This window comes from Pelodiscus sinensis, chromosome 2, assembly GCF_049634645.1.
Source record: "Pelodiscus sinensis isolate JC-2024 chromosome 2, ASM4963464v1, whole genome shotgun sequence".
Classification (NCBI taxonomy): Eukaryota; Metazoa; Chordata; order Testudines; family Trionychidae; genus Pelodiscus; species Pelodiscus sinensis.
The window spans coordinates 177,482,525-177,496,456 of NC_134712.1; the positions used below are offsets into that span (position 1 = coordinate 177,482,525).

General features: G+C 42.5%; 1 protein-coding gene across 1 annotated transcript in view; it reads right to left on the minus strand.

The window, feature by feature from the left end:
* Nucleotides 1-1,650: 1,650 nt before the first annotated feature.
* Nucleotides 1,651-13,932, minus strand: part of CTNNB1 (catenin beta 1) — a 29,682-nt gene continuing 17,400 nt past the window's right edge. Inside the window, exons 2-16 of the mRNA NM_001286932.1 lie at nucleotides 11,643-11,702; nucleotides 10,988-11,215; nucleotides 10,547-10,800; nucleotides 10,218-10,456; nucleotides 9,924-10,125; nucleotides 9,461-9,605; nucleotides 8,783-8,886; nucleotides 8,358-8,696; nucleotides 7,934-8,092; nucleotides 5,983-6,102; nucleotides 5,316-5,466; nucleotides 5,119-5,240; nucleotides 3,162-3,222; nucleotides 2,182-2,402; nucleotides 1,651-1,915 (exon numbers count right to left, since the gene is read on the minus strand). Coding sequence (NP_001273861.1) covers nucleotides 2,194-2,402; nucleotides 3,162-3,222; nucleotides 5,119-5,240; nucleotides 5,316-5,466; nucleotides 5,983-6,102; nucleotides 7,934-8,092; nucleotides 8,358-8,696; nucleotides 8,783-8,886; nucleotides 9,461-9,605; nucleotides 9,924-10,125; nucleotides 10,218-10,456; nucleotides 10,547-10,800; nucleotides 10,988-11,215; nucleotides 11,643-11,655 — 2,346 coding nt within the window. The 5' untranslated portion in view covers nucleotides 11,656-11,702 and the 3' untranslated portion in view covers nucleotides 1,651-1,915; nucleotides 2,182-2,193. The remainder of the gene's footprint in view (nucleotides 1,916-2,181; nucleotides 2,403-3,161; nucleotides 3,223-5,118; nucleotides 5,241-5,315; nucleotides 5,467-5,982; nucleotides 6,103-7,933; nucleotides 8,093-8,357; nucleotides 8,697-8,782; nucleotides 8,887-9,460; nucleotides 9,606-9,923; nucleotides 10,126-10,217; nucleotides 10,457-10,546; nucleotides 10,801-10,987; nucleotides 11,216-11,642; nucleotides 11,703-13,932) is intronic.

Sequence of the window (13,932 nt, forward strand, 5' to 3'; positions counted from 1 at the left end):
TTGGCTCAGTTTTACACATTTACTAGTTGGTATTTTGGCTCTAAGAAAGATGTGCGCTAGCTGGAAACACAGCGGTTAGTAATTAACTATATACCCATACAATCAAAGGCAGCTAGCCGTACCCATGGCAAGCTTGCTTAAGCTCTTTTAATTAAAACAAAGTAGCGCATTCAGCAGTTTAGACTTAACTTGCAGGAGAGGATGCACAGCCTTAGTGAACAGTAAGAGATTGACTCAAATGGGTTTGTGAATACAGATGCTAGAGTAAGAATTGACCCATCTGGCTCAAGCTGAGAAAAAGTGCGGTGGAGGCAGGGGAATTTAGCATCAACCGCATGTGCTGACTCCACACAGAGGAAGGGAAAATGCAACAGGTACATACTTACAGACAGTAGGGTGGGGCTCATGTGTGCTCTTTAAATTTATACTGTAGAAGGGAGTGGTGCCTCTGTCAGAATTACAATAGCAAAGGACATACTGTAGAAGGCAAAGCACAGTGAGCCATCTATGAAAAGATTTCAAAAAATAAGTATTTTAACTCTTACCTCACTTTCAGACAAAGACAGAATATTTTTACTTTTTTTTTTTTTTTTAAAAACCACTCTTTACCTGGAGTAGAGCACCCACAGAGAGAGCATTTGAAGAATCAGTTTATTCCTACTACACTATTAGAAGTGTCCATAGCAGAGACTACTTGCTTCTTGGGGTAGGCTATGTATCTACTCTCAGATAACAGTGCACAAGAGGCAAAAGCCACCATTTAGTCATAGCCCAAATGGTTGTGGAGGCTGGTCCTTAACTGGCAGAGGTTTGGGGGGTGAGGGGAACCCCTTAAAGCCAGAAATGATTTGACACTTGTTTCAGGACTGAACTGGTGTTATAACATAAACAAAGTAGCAAGATTTAATTCTGCAGTGGCAAGTTAACTCTCAGGGGAGTACTGTAAATATTTTACTTACTCACACTAATTCTGCCAAAAGTCTCAGTGATTTGATCAGCAGCAGATTGGTTTTATTTTTCCCTGTAGTTCAGTCCTGCTTGGTTGTGCCATGCTGCCACTACTGTGCAACTACTAAAAATTGCTGCATGAAGTTAGTTTTTTTCCCATTTCAAAGACTCTGACACAGCTTGGTGAATTAAAAGTTTACTTTAATTCTTAACCATTTTTATAACTGCTTTTGCTCATGAAGCATCTGTATCACAGCAGGCTACAATAACTTTGGGATAAAAGGCAACTGGTAAACTGTCCAATACAAGGTTCCAAATAAACAAACAGTTCTTACTGGCCCCTACCCAGACACATCCCAGATAAAGTTTTTGATCAAAAACATGAAATAGATCCACCTGCTTATTTTAAGCATATTAAAAAGGAAACTAATTGGACCATTTCTATTTCTCTATTTTTATACAAAAAGGCTACACAATGTTACACTTTATTCAGAATACAATTAGTGATTATGAATTAGTGTTCTACACCATTACTGGATCCTTAAAAGTTAGAAACTGCTGTAGCATATTCACTATAACTTAACACTACAATAGACTTAAAAAAAAACCCCTAACAGTTACAGCAAAAAGAAAAAAAGTCTACTTTCAAAGCAAGCAAGGTCAGTACCATTACAGAGATTTAAAAAAAAAAAAAAAAAAAATTTTAACAAGCAAGGCTAAGGTTTGATAAATTCCATCTTGTGATTCTTTCTTGTGCATTCTTCGTTTCTGAGTCACTCCCAAAATCCATTTGTATTATTACTCCTCGACCAAAAAGGACCAGAACAAAAAGTTTACTTCAATTGTTCCCATAGGAAACTCAGCTTGGTTAGTGTGTCAGGCACTTTCTGAGATACTAGCCCACCCCTCGAGCCCTCTCAGCAACTCTACAGGCCAATCACAATGCAAGTTCATTCAGACGATACAGCTGTGTAGGAAGAAAAACAAAGAACTGTCAGTGCTGTAGTTATTTGCCCACATGTTAAGATTGCATAAAGCTGGAGCACAAGACACTGAAGTTAATCACTTCCACACTTCACAGCAGGAGTCAGTTCGAGTATGAGCTTCAAGATACTAAAAAAGTTCAGTATTTTGATAGAGGTGGACCCATTTAAGCCATTCCCTCCCTGCCAACCAAGTCCTCAGTTCAGAAGGTAGGTTGTTTTATTCAAGTTTTGAGTTTGAACTTCTTACCTAAAGGATGATTTACAGGTCAGTATCGAACCAGGCCAACTGATTACTGTCACCTGGAGGCAGCCCATCCATAAGATCCTGGGCATGTCCCAGATCTGGCAGCCCATCAACTGGGTAGTCAGCACCAGGGTGGTGGCCACCCATTTCATGCTCCATCATAGGGTCCATACCCAAGGCATCCTGACCATATCCGCCAGAGTGGAAAGAACGGTAGCTAGGATCTAAGAGTTAAGGGTGGCAGAGGGGGGGGAAAAAGGCAGAATGTTAACAGATGTTAGATGCATCAAAAGCCGCAAATATCAGCGTGAGCAAAGATAGTTGTAGCCATCTAGTTGCTTCTAGCTCAGCCAAGCTGAACGCACAATTTATTACCTGGTCTTAATAACTATCCCTCTGAATAACAGCCTTTCAGTGTGACTCAGCAGACAAAGCATACTGCAGTCAAAAGCATAAGCAAATTCCAGCCAAGCCATTAGTCTGCATACACAGTACTGAAACCCAACACACCAATATTGCAAGAGAACAAGCCTGCTAACTGCAGATTTGCTTCTTACATTGCTAGTCAAAACAGCTTACCATCCTTAGAAACAGACAGTGTCCTACAAATCTGTAGAGACTATCACCACCTAGCTTTGTTTTAAAAGGAAAACTGCAGTTTAATTCATATTTTGAATAAAAACTGGGAAGTTTACAAATACCCAGTGTTATTTTTCATAGAGAGAAGCTGCTCATGCAGACTTCCCAGGACAAGGACCATCAATTTTCTGTTAAGAGGTAATCCAGCTCTGGGACCTGGATGTTGCCAAGCTAGTTATTACTTGCTACTGAAGAAGGCAGTTTCCCATCTGACTGCCAATTTGCTGTATTGAAGTAATTTGCTTTTCTCAACTGGCATCTTCTGTATTACTTGCAGTTCTCCTTTAAAAGGCACTGATTTAACTGGGCTTAAGTTTTCTAAGAAGTGACAAATGCAGACATACCATCTGGACGGTATCCAAGAGGCTCTCCCTGGGCACCAATATCAAGTCCAAGATCTGCAGTCTAATGAAGGTGGAGAGTGGGCAAAATAGTAAGAAAGGAGGGAGAATAAAAAAGAAAAAGTTGAAATAAACAGGCTTTATTTGGGTCAGTTGTACTGTACTGCACGCAAGTAGTTCTTTCAACCTCAATAATTAGGTTTCCTGAAGTTTTACAAACTTAACATCCCTATTGGAGATCCATCTTACAGTGGACTGTCATCAGGTAGTTGACTGGAGTATTAACCTCCTTACCCCCCCCCCCCGCCTTTGTTGCCTCTCAGAGGCAGCAAGGAGGGAACAGGAGCTAGGGGGAGCCAGCTTAAAAGCCAGTCTCCCCCCTCCCCCACCAACTCTGCAGTGCTGCCTGCTCCCCCATCCCCACCGCCTCCATCTGAGGCAGCAGTGAGATAGGGAAGCTGCTGTGAAGCAGTCTCTGCCTGCAGCAGGCCAAGGCTCACCGTGGGCAGAGGCTGCTCCAGCAGCAGCCCTTGTATGCGAAGGTCCCAGCAGGAAGCTGGGCCTCTCTGTGGACAGGGGCTGCTGCTGCCGCCACCAAGCAGCTTCTATTCGCAGTGACCTGGGTTAGCCACACGCAAGGGCTGCTGGACTCAGCGTGAGCTGGGACCCAGTGGCTCTTACTATATTTAAAATGCAAAGACATAGCATGGGTGGTTCTCAGAGCCAACACTGCTCAGTCCTAGAGCTACCCCTGCTGCAGCTCTGCAGAGCAGTCCTTATCAACTAATCATAGTCTATACAAATTGTATTGAGAACACATCAGCTAGATAACCGCAATTTAACATCCTTACTCTCCAACACTTTGGTGTAGTATTTGTGATGAACAAAGCTTTGCTCAGGAACTAGAAAAAGTTTATAATTTGAGCTTTTAGAGTGCCATTAAGGGCTTGTTAATACTACTGAGTTAGAATGCCACAGCATTCCCTGCAGCATAGATGCACACTACAGCCACAAAGATTCTGCCATAGAGTTGCTACACAATCTCCCTGAGCAACAGTGGCTCGGTCAACAGAAGAATGCCTCCATAGGTTGGCATAAACACAGTGCTTGGGAATGGAAAATCCACAACCGTCAGCAACACAGCAAAGTCAAAGTCCAGACCCAAGTTCCTTGTAAGCTATGTGGTCATAGGGTTGCACAACAGCCTACTCGGCATTGCACAGGTTCTCAAGGAACCTACCCAAGGCAGGAACTTGTTAGGTGGAGGGCTACCCCACCCCTCGACCCCAAACTGTTCCTAGACCCCCTCCCCCGCTACAGCTGGAACCTGCCAAGTCCGGTGCCTATCTTTTGGCCTAGCTCAGGTTCTGCAGTGAAGTGCTGGAGGGGTGGGGATCGTCTCTGCAGTAGCCTTGGAGCACACCCTCCTTCACCTCAAATCCTTCAATTTGGCCCCACTCCTGCAGAGAGCCCTCAGTTCCTTATACCCTGAACATCTATCCCAGTCCTGAGAACCTCCCTCCCCCATTACCAGCCAGAACCCTCATACTTCTGTACCCCAATCTTCTGCCTATATTCCCCCTAAGCTACATGGCCACACAGGGGCTATTAAGTCCAACAGGGACTCAGGATGAGGAAAGATGTCCTCCCCCTCCTCTCCCAGCCCCAGTCATCTTTTAGGCTATCCCACCTAGAAAACCTTCAGAGCTTTTTCAGGCCCACTCATACTCTCTTGTCCTTGAGCAGTAAAGATTACTTCAGATTATTGTGCACTATATTGCACGGGGGGGGGGGGGGGGGGGGAGGCCCGCAGGAGAAGGGAGATGCAGGGCTAGAGCACCAGCACTGACTCTCCAATGGGGGAGGGGAAGTCCCAAGCCTCAGGGGCTGGATCCCACCACCAAGTTGTAGGTTCCCCACCCCTAAGTTTATAGGAGTGGGGGAGGGGAAGAAGACTCACCTCATTCCAAGCCATTGGTTCAGTCCTGAATAGAGAGCTTGTCAACTCAACTGAAAGCCTTTTCTTATAATCTTGTGGTTTGTCCTCAGACATTCTGAACAACACTGCAGCTGCATATGTTGCTATTGAAAAGAAGCAAAAGACTTTAGCTGAGCCCTTGTCATTTCAATAACTAAACTTTGTTTTTCTTCACTTACCAACACCTTCATTCCTAGAGTGAAGCAATTCTGTTAGAGGAGCAGTTGCTCCCTCAGCTTCAATGGCTTCAGCTGCCTCCTTATCTTGAGCCAGTTCACAGAGTACTCCTGCAGCTACTCTCTGGATATTCTCAATAGGAGAATATAGCAACTATAAATCATACAAATGTCAACGTAAGTGTTTGGGCTTTAACAATCATGCTATTTTGATGACACCTACAGAACTAAAGACTAATACCAACAACTAGTTGGTGCCATAAAATAAAAGGGACTCATGACCAATTTGGTGAGCCACCCTCTTTTCCCCAGCAGTAAGTAGCTGACTTGATAACACACTTAAGGGTAAGTCTGACAAGTAGAGGCGTAAGCTGGCTTTAGCAGACTGCTAGAGGGGACAAGTTCTAGGGCCAAAGGTCACTTCAAGGTGGTGAACCAGGGAACAGAACAACACAGCCACTGTAACAGGAGACCTCAGGATGTAATCTGGCTCAGGTTACAGCCAGGAGTGATGGGATCATTTCTCTAGTCACAAATGCAACTGATTTGTGCTCACTCAGTGTAATGCTGAACTGATGGACCAGATTTAACATTAAGAATTCATGTCCTCGGACAGTCTTCACTGACTACATTTGAGTGTTTGTCATGCATTTCAGAAGAGATCACTTACCTGCACAAATAGTGGAATGGTATTTAGACCTCTAATTACAATTCGATTGTGAACATCTCGTGCAAGGATATGAAGTGCTCCAGTACAGCCTTCAACTATCTCTTCCATACGCACACCCTCCTGTACAGGGAAACCATACAAAGGCACTGTAATGTACTTTTAAGTAGAAGGTTTTTAAGCTGTTTACTGAATTTGTTGTACAGTTATTGTAGGAAGAGGGACATCTGGACCTCAGTGGACTTTGAGTGTGCTCTTAGTTTAGTTTGTTGCACTGGCAGGTGCTACAATAACTCGTTCTCCCCTCCCCCACTTTGAATGTTAACCTGTGCACTAAATGCAATCTGTGGTCACAAGAAGCTCACTTGTGTGACCTTACCAGACTACTGAACTTATGCACTAATTCACCCACCTTGGAGAGAGTGATATAGGGCAGGGGGGAAAGGAGAGGCCTCTGTAAACTTGAAGATTGACCACTAGACAAGTTTAATGTGCATTGAAGTTCAAACACCTGTCACTGAGTTATTCAAAGTTTCAGATTCACTCTGTAGTGCATGGTTTTTTGTCCATAGTTCTGGTAAGATAAGACTGTTGAATAGTAGATGGTGTCACTACCCCTGGTTTCTTGGCAAGGAATCTCTACTCTTCCAATTAAGAAACAGGTGCAAATGTGTACTCCTAATACCAGGGGTGGACAGCCTCCGAGGGGTAGCCATATTAGTCTTTTTTTTTTGTTACAAACCTACAAATGGTCCTGTAGCTCCATGAAGACTAACCCCCCCCCAAAAAAAATTATATATCATGAGCTTTCGTGGGCACAACCAATAGAGGTTGACAGTAGAAAAATGTAGCCTGTGACCATCTACCAAATTCTTAGAGTGGCTCCCTACAAAAATTACTATCTTAATGGAGGGGGTGCCAGATGCAGGCTCTGCATCACTGCTCCCACTGGCCAGGTTCCAGCCAATGCAGCTATGAGGACAGTTTGGAGCAGCATGGGGGATCCAGTGCCCGGCTACTCCCTGCAAGAGGCATGCATGCAGACATGCTGGCCCCAGCAGTTGGCCGCATTGACTGGTGTGTGGGACCATCGCAGACAGACAGCCTGCCTGAGTGCCCTGCTGAGTTGCAGGCTATTAGGGGTCATGGTGGGCCAGATCCAAATGTTTGGTGGGATGTACTTTGCCCACCCATACCTAATTCCCTTACACTAAGGATCTCTTGCTCAATAAATGAATGAACTTGCACTCCCAGATTCCCAATATTGATGAAAACTTCAACTTTACGAGAGACCATGTCTGGACGGGAGCATGAGTGTGTACATGACACTTATCGAGATTTGTCCAAAAAGCTAGTTGGACTGCAAGTAATAAGGTACTTGTTCTAGACTAACAGGCTACATACATCTACACTGGCACCCTTTTCCAGAAATGCTTAAAACGGAACAGTTTTCCGTTATAAGTATTTCCGGAAAAAGCGCGTTTCCGGAAAAGCATCCGTGCCAATGTAGACGCGCTTTTCTGCAAAAAAGCCCCGATCGTCATTTTCGCGATCGGGGCTTTTTTGCGGAAAACACTACTGTGCTGTCTACACTGGCCCTTTTCCGGAACAGTTTTCCAGAAAAAGGACTTTTGCCTGAACGGGAGCAGTATAGTATTTCCAGAAAAGCGGCTGATTTCTTATAGTAGATTGTCAGTGCTTTTCCGGAAATTCAAGGGGCCAGTGTAGACAGTTGGCAAGTTATTCCGGAAAAGCGGCTGATTTTCCGGAATAAGTGGCCAGTGTAGACAGAGCCACAATGAATTAATCCTAACTTTTGCAGCAAGTGGTTTTAAAAATTATAGAAAATATCATTTTATGTTAGGCTTAGACATTTAAGCAGCATGCCTTGACTTATGGGAGGGAAATAGCCCACAACAGTGTCTTGTTTCTCCACTACCTCTTGACCACATACCACAAACTGCTGTTGTGTTCCACCCATAGATGTACGACGCTGAGTATCCTGATGTGCTCTAACAAGCAACTGAACTAGTCTTGGAATTGCACCTTGTTCACGCAAGGGGGCATGATTAGCTGGACAGAGAGCAAGATTGCGGATCAGACCAACAGTCGCCTGTAATTGGGATGAGAAATATAATTTACTTTAATCTTAATCCTGATGTTGTAGCAAATAAGTCCCTGCAAGAGCTGTTTAAAGTTACCACCCATCCTAGACATGTATTAGCTAAAAGTTCTCTAGTAGTTTAATCAGAAGACAATATTCAAAGCAATCTCAAAACTCAAGCGTCAAATACACCACATTTTGCTAATATACTGTTCACTTCGAACAGGTTACCACAGAGGCAACAAGTGCCATCTTAAATTTGTACAATATTTACCTTGATCAGGGGCCAGTGAGATGGTGGGTGTAAGAGTTTAACCACCACTGGAAGTCCATAGTGAAGACGTACTGCATTTTGTGCCATCTCAGCTTCCTGATGTCTGCTAGTGAGATGACGAAGTGCACAGATAGCAGGTTCTGTGATATCTTCCCTATCACCAGCCCGAAGAACAGTGCGTACAAGAGCCTCAATACCACCAACTTGGCACACCATCATCTTGTTCTTATAGTTGTTGCAGGTAAGGTTAGAAAGAATGCCAGCTGCACAGGTTACAACATTGATATCATCTGATCCTAAAAGCTGAACAAGGGTTCCTAGAAGACCTTCCATGCCTTCCTGTAGAGAGGTGAAGTAGTTTTGGTGTTAGTGTAAACTAAGTTAGCATTATGCTTGTGTTCCTGATTCCTAGCAGAACCACTTACCTGCTTAGTTGCAGCATCTGAAAGATTTCTGAGAGTCCAAAGACAATTCTGAACAAGACGCTGGCTTGGATCTGTAAGGTGGAGTCCCAAAGCCTGCATCCCACCTAGAACAAGATGCAAGTTAATGCTTCAGTGTTAAGCTTACAGTCTGACAGAGGCAGTAGTTAATGTAGACCCTGATCTTGCAAAGGAGCTAAGCTCCTTAATGAAGTTGGAGATGCTCTCCATCTCAATTTAATTTGAGGTAATGGAAGCCACTCTGTACTTTGCAAGATCCTTTCTACCTTCACTGTCATAACATCTAGTAGACAAGACTCCTACTGCAATGGTGAAAAGTTTGCCATAAGTTTCCATACATTCAATCGTGAGTCTTCAGCCACTTTGGCAGACAAATGAACTCTTAACATGCTACAGGACTGCTCATTAATCAAGTGACATTTTTCTTGCAACTGTGGGAAATCAAAGCTATGCAGTGTTTTATTAGGTATTAATACTATGTTGGGTGGCTCTGACAAGAGCCACTTCTATAGTCTAAGCTACCGATTTCCAAGGCATTTACAGTTTGTGTAAATCTTTCCATAGCATCAACTCATATCTTTGTGGGGTGACATGTATCGTACTCTAGCAGCTGCATGTGGTAGGTATATTGGTATTAGCATGTTATAGCTTGACACTCACCAGCTTCAACAATAGCAGGTTTGTTACTAGAGCACACTGAGAGCACCTTCAGCACTCTACTTGTGGTCCACAGTAGTTTCTCATATGTGTAGGTCCTCATTATGTTTACTAGAGCCTGGGGTCCACCACTGGCCAGAATAATCAACTGCAAAGGAAATTTTATTTAGAGCTTCAGCTGAATGTTATGAGATGCCTTCTTTCCATTGGCATTCAGTTTCCACATGCATGAGTAATAATGTGGATGGATTTGAGACAGTGATAGCTATAATGGCCTCAAATGACTCTCTCTTACAATTTAGGTGACAATATTCGGCACCCTTACTAAAGCAATCTTCTCACTTCTGGATGTGGTTGATCTTACAGGACACAGGAGAAGGATATTAATAAGTATCCTACAAAATGACACTAGTTTGACAGCCCAGAGCCTGAATGGGCTCATGAAAATACAGATGCATTAATTTACCTTGCTTTCTTGATTGCCATAAGCTAAAATCTGAAGGCAATCTGTTGTGATGGCCAAGAATTTAACATTTGTCTTGTTGAGCAATGCAACCATTTTCTGCAGCCCACCAGCTAGACGGACAGCCATTTTGGCACCTTCTTGATGCAAAAGGAGGTTGTGAAGAGTAGTTATAGCATAAAACAGCACTGAATCCACTGGGGAACTTAAAAAAAAAAAAAAAAAAAAAGACAAGAATTAAGCAGATACCAGTATTAAATACAGGTAGAGTGTATGTCACAATTATAATATACATACCCAAGCATTTTAACTAACGCAGGAATGCCTCCTGATTTGAAGATGGCCAACAATCCTTCACGGTGATGTGAGAGGTTGTGTAGTGTACCTGCAGTGCAACGGGCTGTTTCCACATCATTTGTATTTTGCATGGTACGCACAATAGCTGAGACCATTTGAGGAGAGCGCATGATAGCATGGCGGGAGGCTTCCTTTTTGGACAACTGATGAACCATAACTGCAGCCTTATTCACCACCACCTATGAGTACGAAGCAAGCTTTAAGTTTTAAGCTAGACATTTTAAGGACATGCTACAAATTGGCTACATTGAACAAAGGAATATGCATACCTGGTCCTCATCATTCAACAATTTGGTCAGTTCTGGGATGGCACGAGTTGCAAGTTCTGCATCATCTTGATAATTTATCAAGTTAACAACAGCATGCTTTAACATTTGGGATGGCTCAGCCAGGCGCTGCACATTAGTTGGATGAGCAGCATCGAACTGCGTGGAAGGGATCTGCATGCCTTCATCCAGTGTTTCAGGGAACATAGCTGCACGAACTCTCTGAGCTCTAGTCATTGCATATTGTCCATCAATGTCTGAAACAGATAAAATCTGACTGCTTAGTCTTTCCTTGGGACAGACCGCCTAAACTTTGTGCTAATTAAGACAATAAATACCAATTACTCAATGTGGTATATAAATTTAAGCAATCCCAACTTTACTAGATGAGTGTTTCCAAGTCATTTAAACAAGCCAACAGAATAGAATGGAGATTTTCCTTACCAGCTACTTGTTCCTGGGTGAAGGACTGAGAAAACCCCTGCTCCCACTCATACAAAACTTGAGTAGTGTCAACATCTTCCTCTTCAGGGTTCCCCTTGCCACTCAGAGAGGGTGCAGTTGTTGTGGCACCAGAGTGGATACCAGAGTCAAGATAGGATTGTTGCTGCCAGTGGCTGACTGCTGCTTTTCTATCTGGCTCCATTGCCATATCCAGTTCCATCAAGTCAGCTGTAAAAGAGTGTTGAATATGTAGACCACTTGTTTATTAGGCAAGTTTTAGTCCTAAGAAGATGCATCATAGACTGTAACATTTGCATTTAATTTGGAAAGAGCTGAGACAATAAGATTTTAACTTTATGCCAGTTATTAACTGGAGACCTAGGCAGAACATTAAAGCAGAGATAGGCAACCCTAATAGAACTGTGCAGCAGAACTCTTGCCAGTACATCCAGGATATAAAGGATTCATTTGTCAGTCTTATGAGAATTAAGCATATGTTTACAGGTTTATGCTCTTCCTAAAAAGAATTTTCCAAGCATGGAATATTTAGAAGCGGAAAAGAACAATTACATGGGAAGAGAGGGCTAAACAGTTAGCTACCCTAATATTTGTCAAAGCCATGCAAAGTTCAGTCTGAGTGATATGTTAGATATACCTTGGGTTGCCATGTTCCTTGCTGAGCTCCCAGAACTGTAGTCTGCAGACCCTCAGAGGCCTTAACCAGGAAAGCAAAAACAAAAAAAATTATTATAAACTTGCTAGATTTGGTTAGTTACTATTAAGAGACAATAGTTAAAAGCTGAGATCAGCCTAGGATGTTAGTACTGTATCTCAGTCTACAGGTTAGGAGATGCATCAAGTCTGTACACAATGCACCTAGTTACAAATTAGCAATCACTCTTATCTGAGGCCTGCCAGCAAAAACCTGGATATAATCTCAGAACATTTATTTTCTTAAAAAGCCAAGAGGAAATGCATGGAGAATATTGGAACCATTTTTTTCCATTTCTCTATTCCTCAGCTATAAAATAGAACCTCGTTATCACCATGTAGCTGGGACACGTGAGGAGAAGAGCGAGTACTTTGAACCCTTTCCAGCTCTGATCCTAGAGCCACTAGGTGAGAGTTAACTCACTGTAGCTTTATGCATTTGCCAAATGTACTATAAAGCCATCATTACACAAGGCTAATAATGGCCCACTGGCCATCCATCATCTTTCCAGGGGTTGAGAGAACCACCCCGACCACCCAGATGCTTCCTCAACTGATCATTTAACCTAAGTTAGTCTGCTTATACCACTGGAGTAACACAGACTTATGATTTAATCTGCTCCAGACTGCCTATGCCCTGCCTCAATGTGGTCTGCTGTGAAGACGAGCTTGATAATAGTCAACTAGAACAAACTTGTATGAAAATTAAATGCTAAAGAATTAGAGAAAATGTATAAATTCTAATTTCTGAAGTCAGTCAAGACAATTTTTATCTAGACCCCACAATTCTAACAAACCAATGTAGGCCTAATGCCTTTTAAGAATATGGACTGAAAATGCAGTCAAAAGACCTCACTAGTTGAGTTTGGCATTTGCCTAAAATCTGCTCCTGCCATTCCATAATCCCCATTCCTTAAAGTTACAGTAGCTTCCCCATTTGACAGGCAACCATCTTATTCTTGAAATATAGTCAAACTAATCTTTTGGCTGTCAATCACTGAATTATTTTCCCCACCCCAGTGTATTCATGTGGGTAAAGCTACTAACAATTCTTCTTCAGTTTTCCACAAGAGAGGGCTGCTATTTCTCCTTGATAAGCAACCTAAGTTAGTGAGTGGGCCACATGATTGGCCCTTTCTCTCCTCAAGCAAACATGACCTAACCAAGCGAGTATCTCGAGATAAATGCAGTTAGCAACATGATTTTATGTACCTAGAATTTATGGAGTGTACTGACTAAACTAAGTCAGTTCTTGGATGGGGTGCAGAGAGAGTGGCGAGCTCTCAGAGTCAGTCAATGTTGTGTACAAGCAGCATCCCTCATTTCATGTGCGTTTCACTTTAGAAATGCCAGTAGAAAAAACACCACATGGAAGGTAACTATCAGAATCTGGCAACCTTGCACATGGGCAGCATCTCGTGGGCCACACAACCCAGATGGGCTGCACTGCATACTACAGTATTAGAAACAAAAAACAGGACTAACACGGCTACATTTCTATCACAGTATTAGAGGGATCCTTTTATTCTTCAATTTGCATCACTAATAGCAGAAGGTTAAAGCACAGCCAGACCTATTCACCGTAAATGCAGTTGAAAAAAAAAAAGTTGAAAACCTACTACCGTCAGTTTTGGCTAAAAACAGACCTTTCACACTGTATAAACTTGACAAAAGATATATTTGCTACTGCTCCATGTTAGTGCTTCAAGCACCTTACTTTATGACTGTCTTATGACTGCCTTCTGTAGTGGGGAAAAAAAACCACGCAGATTAGTTTTTAAAAATTATCCTCTCCTTCCCTAAGAAGTAGGTGGTAACCAAGAAATGAATTACACTGAACATAGCATCAACTTTTGAAAGCAGTAATACAATTCACAGGAATCATAAATGGTATTTTTCACTACTCCAGAATTAATCGAAACTCCATTCGCCACCGGAATTCCACCCTAATTAACCTTGATGCAAGTTGACCATGTTTAGTATTTAACCATATATACACACTCTTGCAAGCATTCAGCTTTAAATGATTCATTTCTGCTAAGCACCATGGTAGGTCTATTTATGCAATTGGAGATACCAACATGAGTATTAAATCATACATGTTGCTTTCCTCTGATTAATAACTACACATGAAATCTGTTTTGCATTTGGTGGGAAGGCAGTATTTTAGTCCAGGAAAGTTTAACTCTTTCTCTAGTATTTTTAGAAAGAATGAATAAAGCTGATGTTCCCCT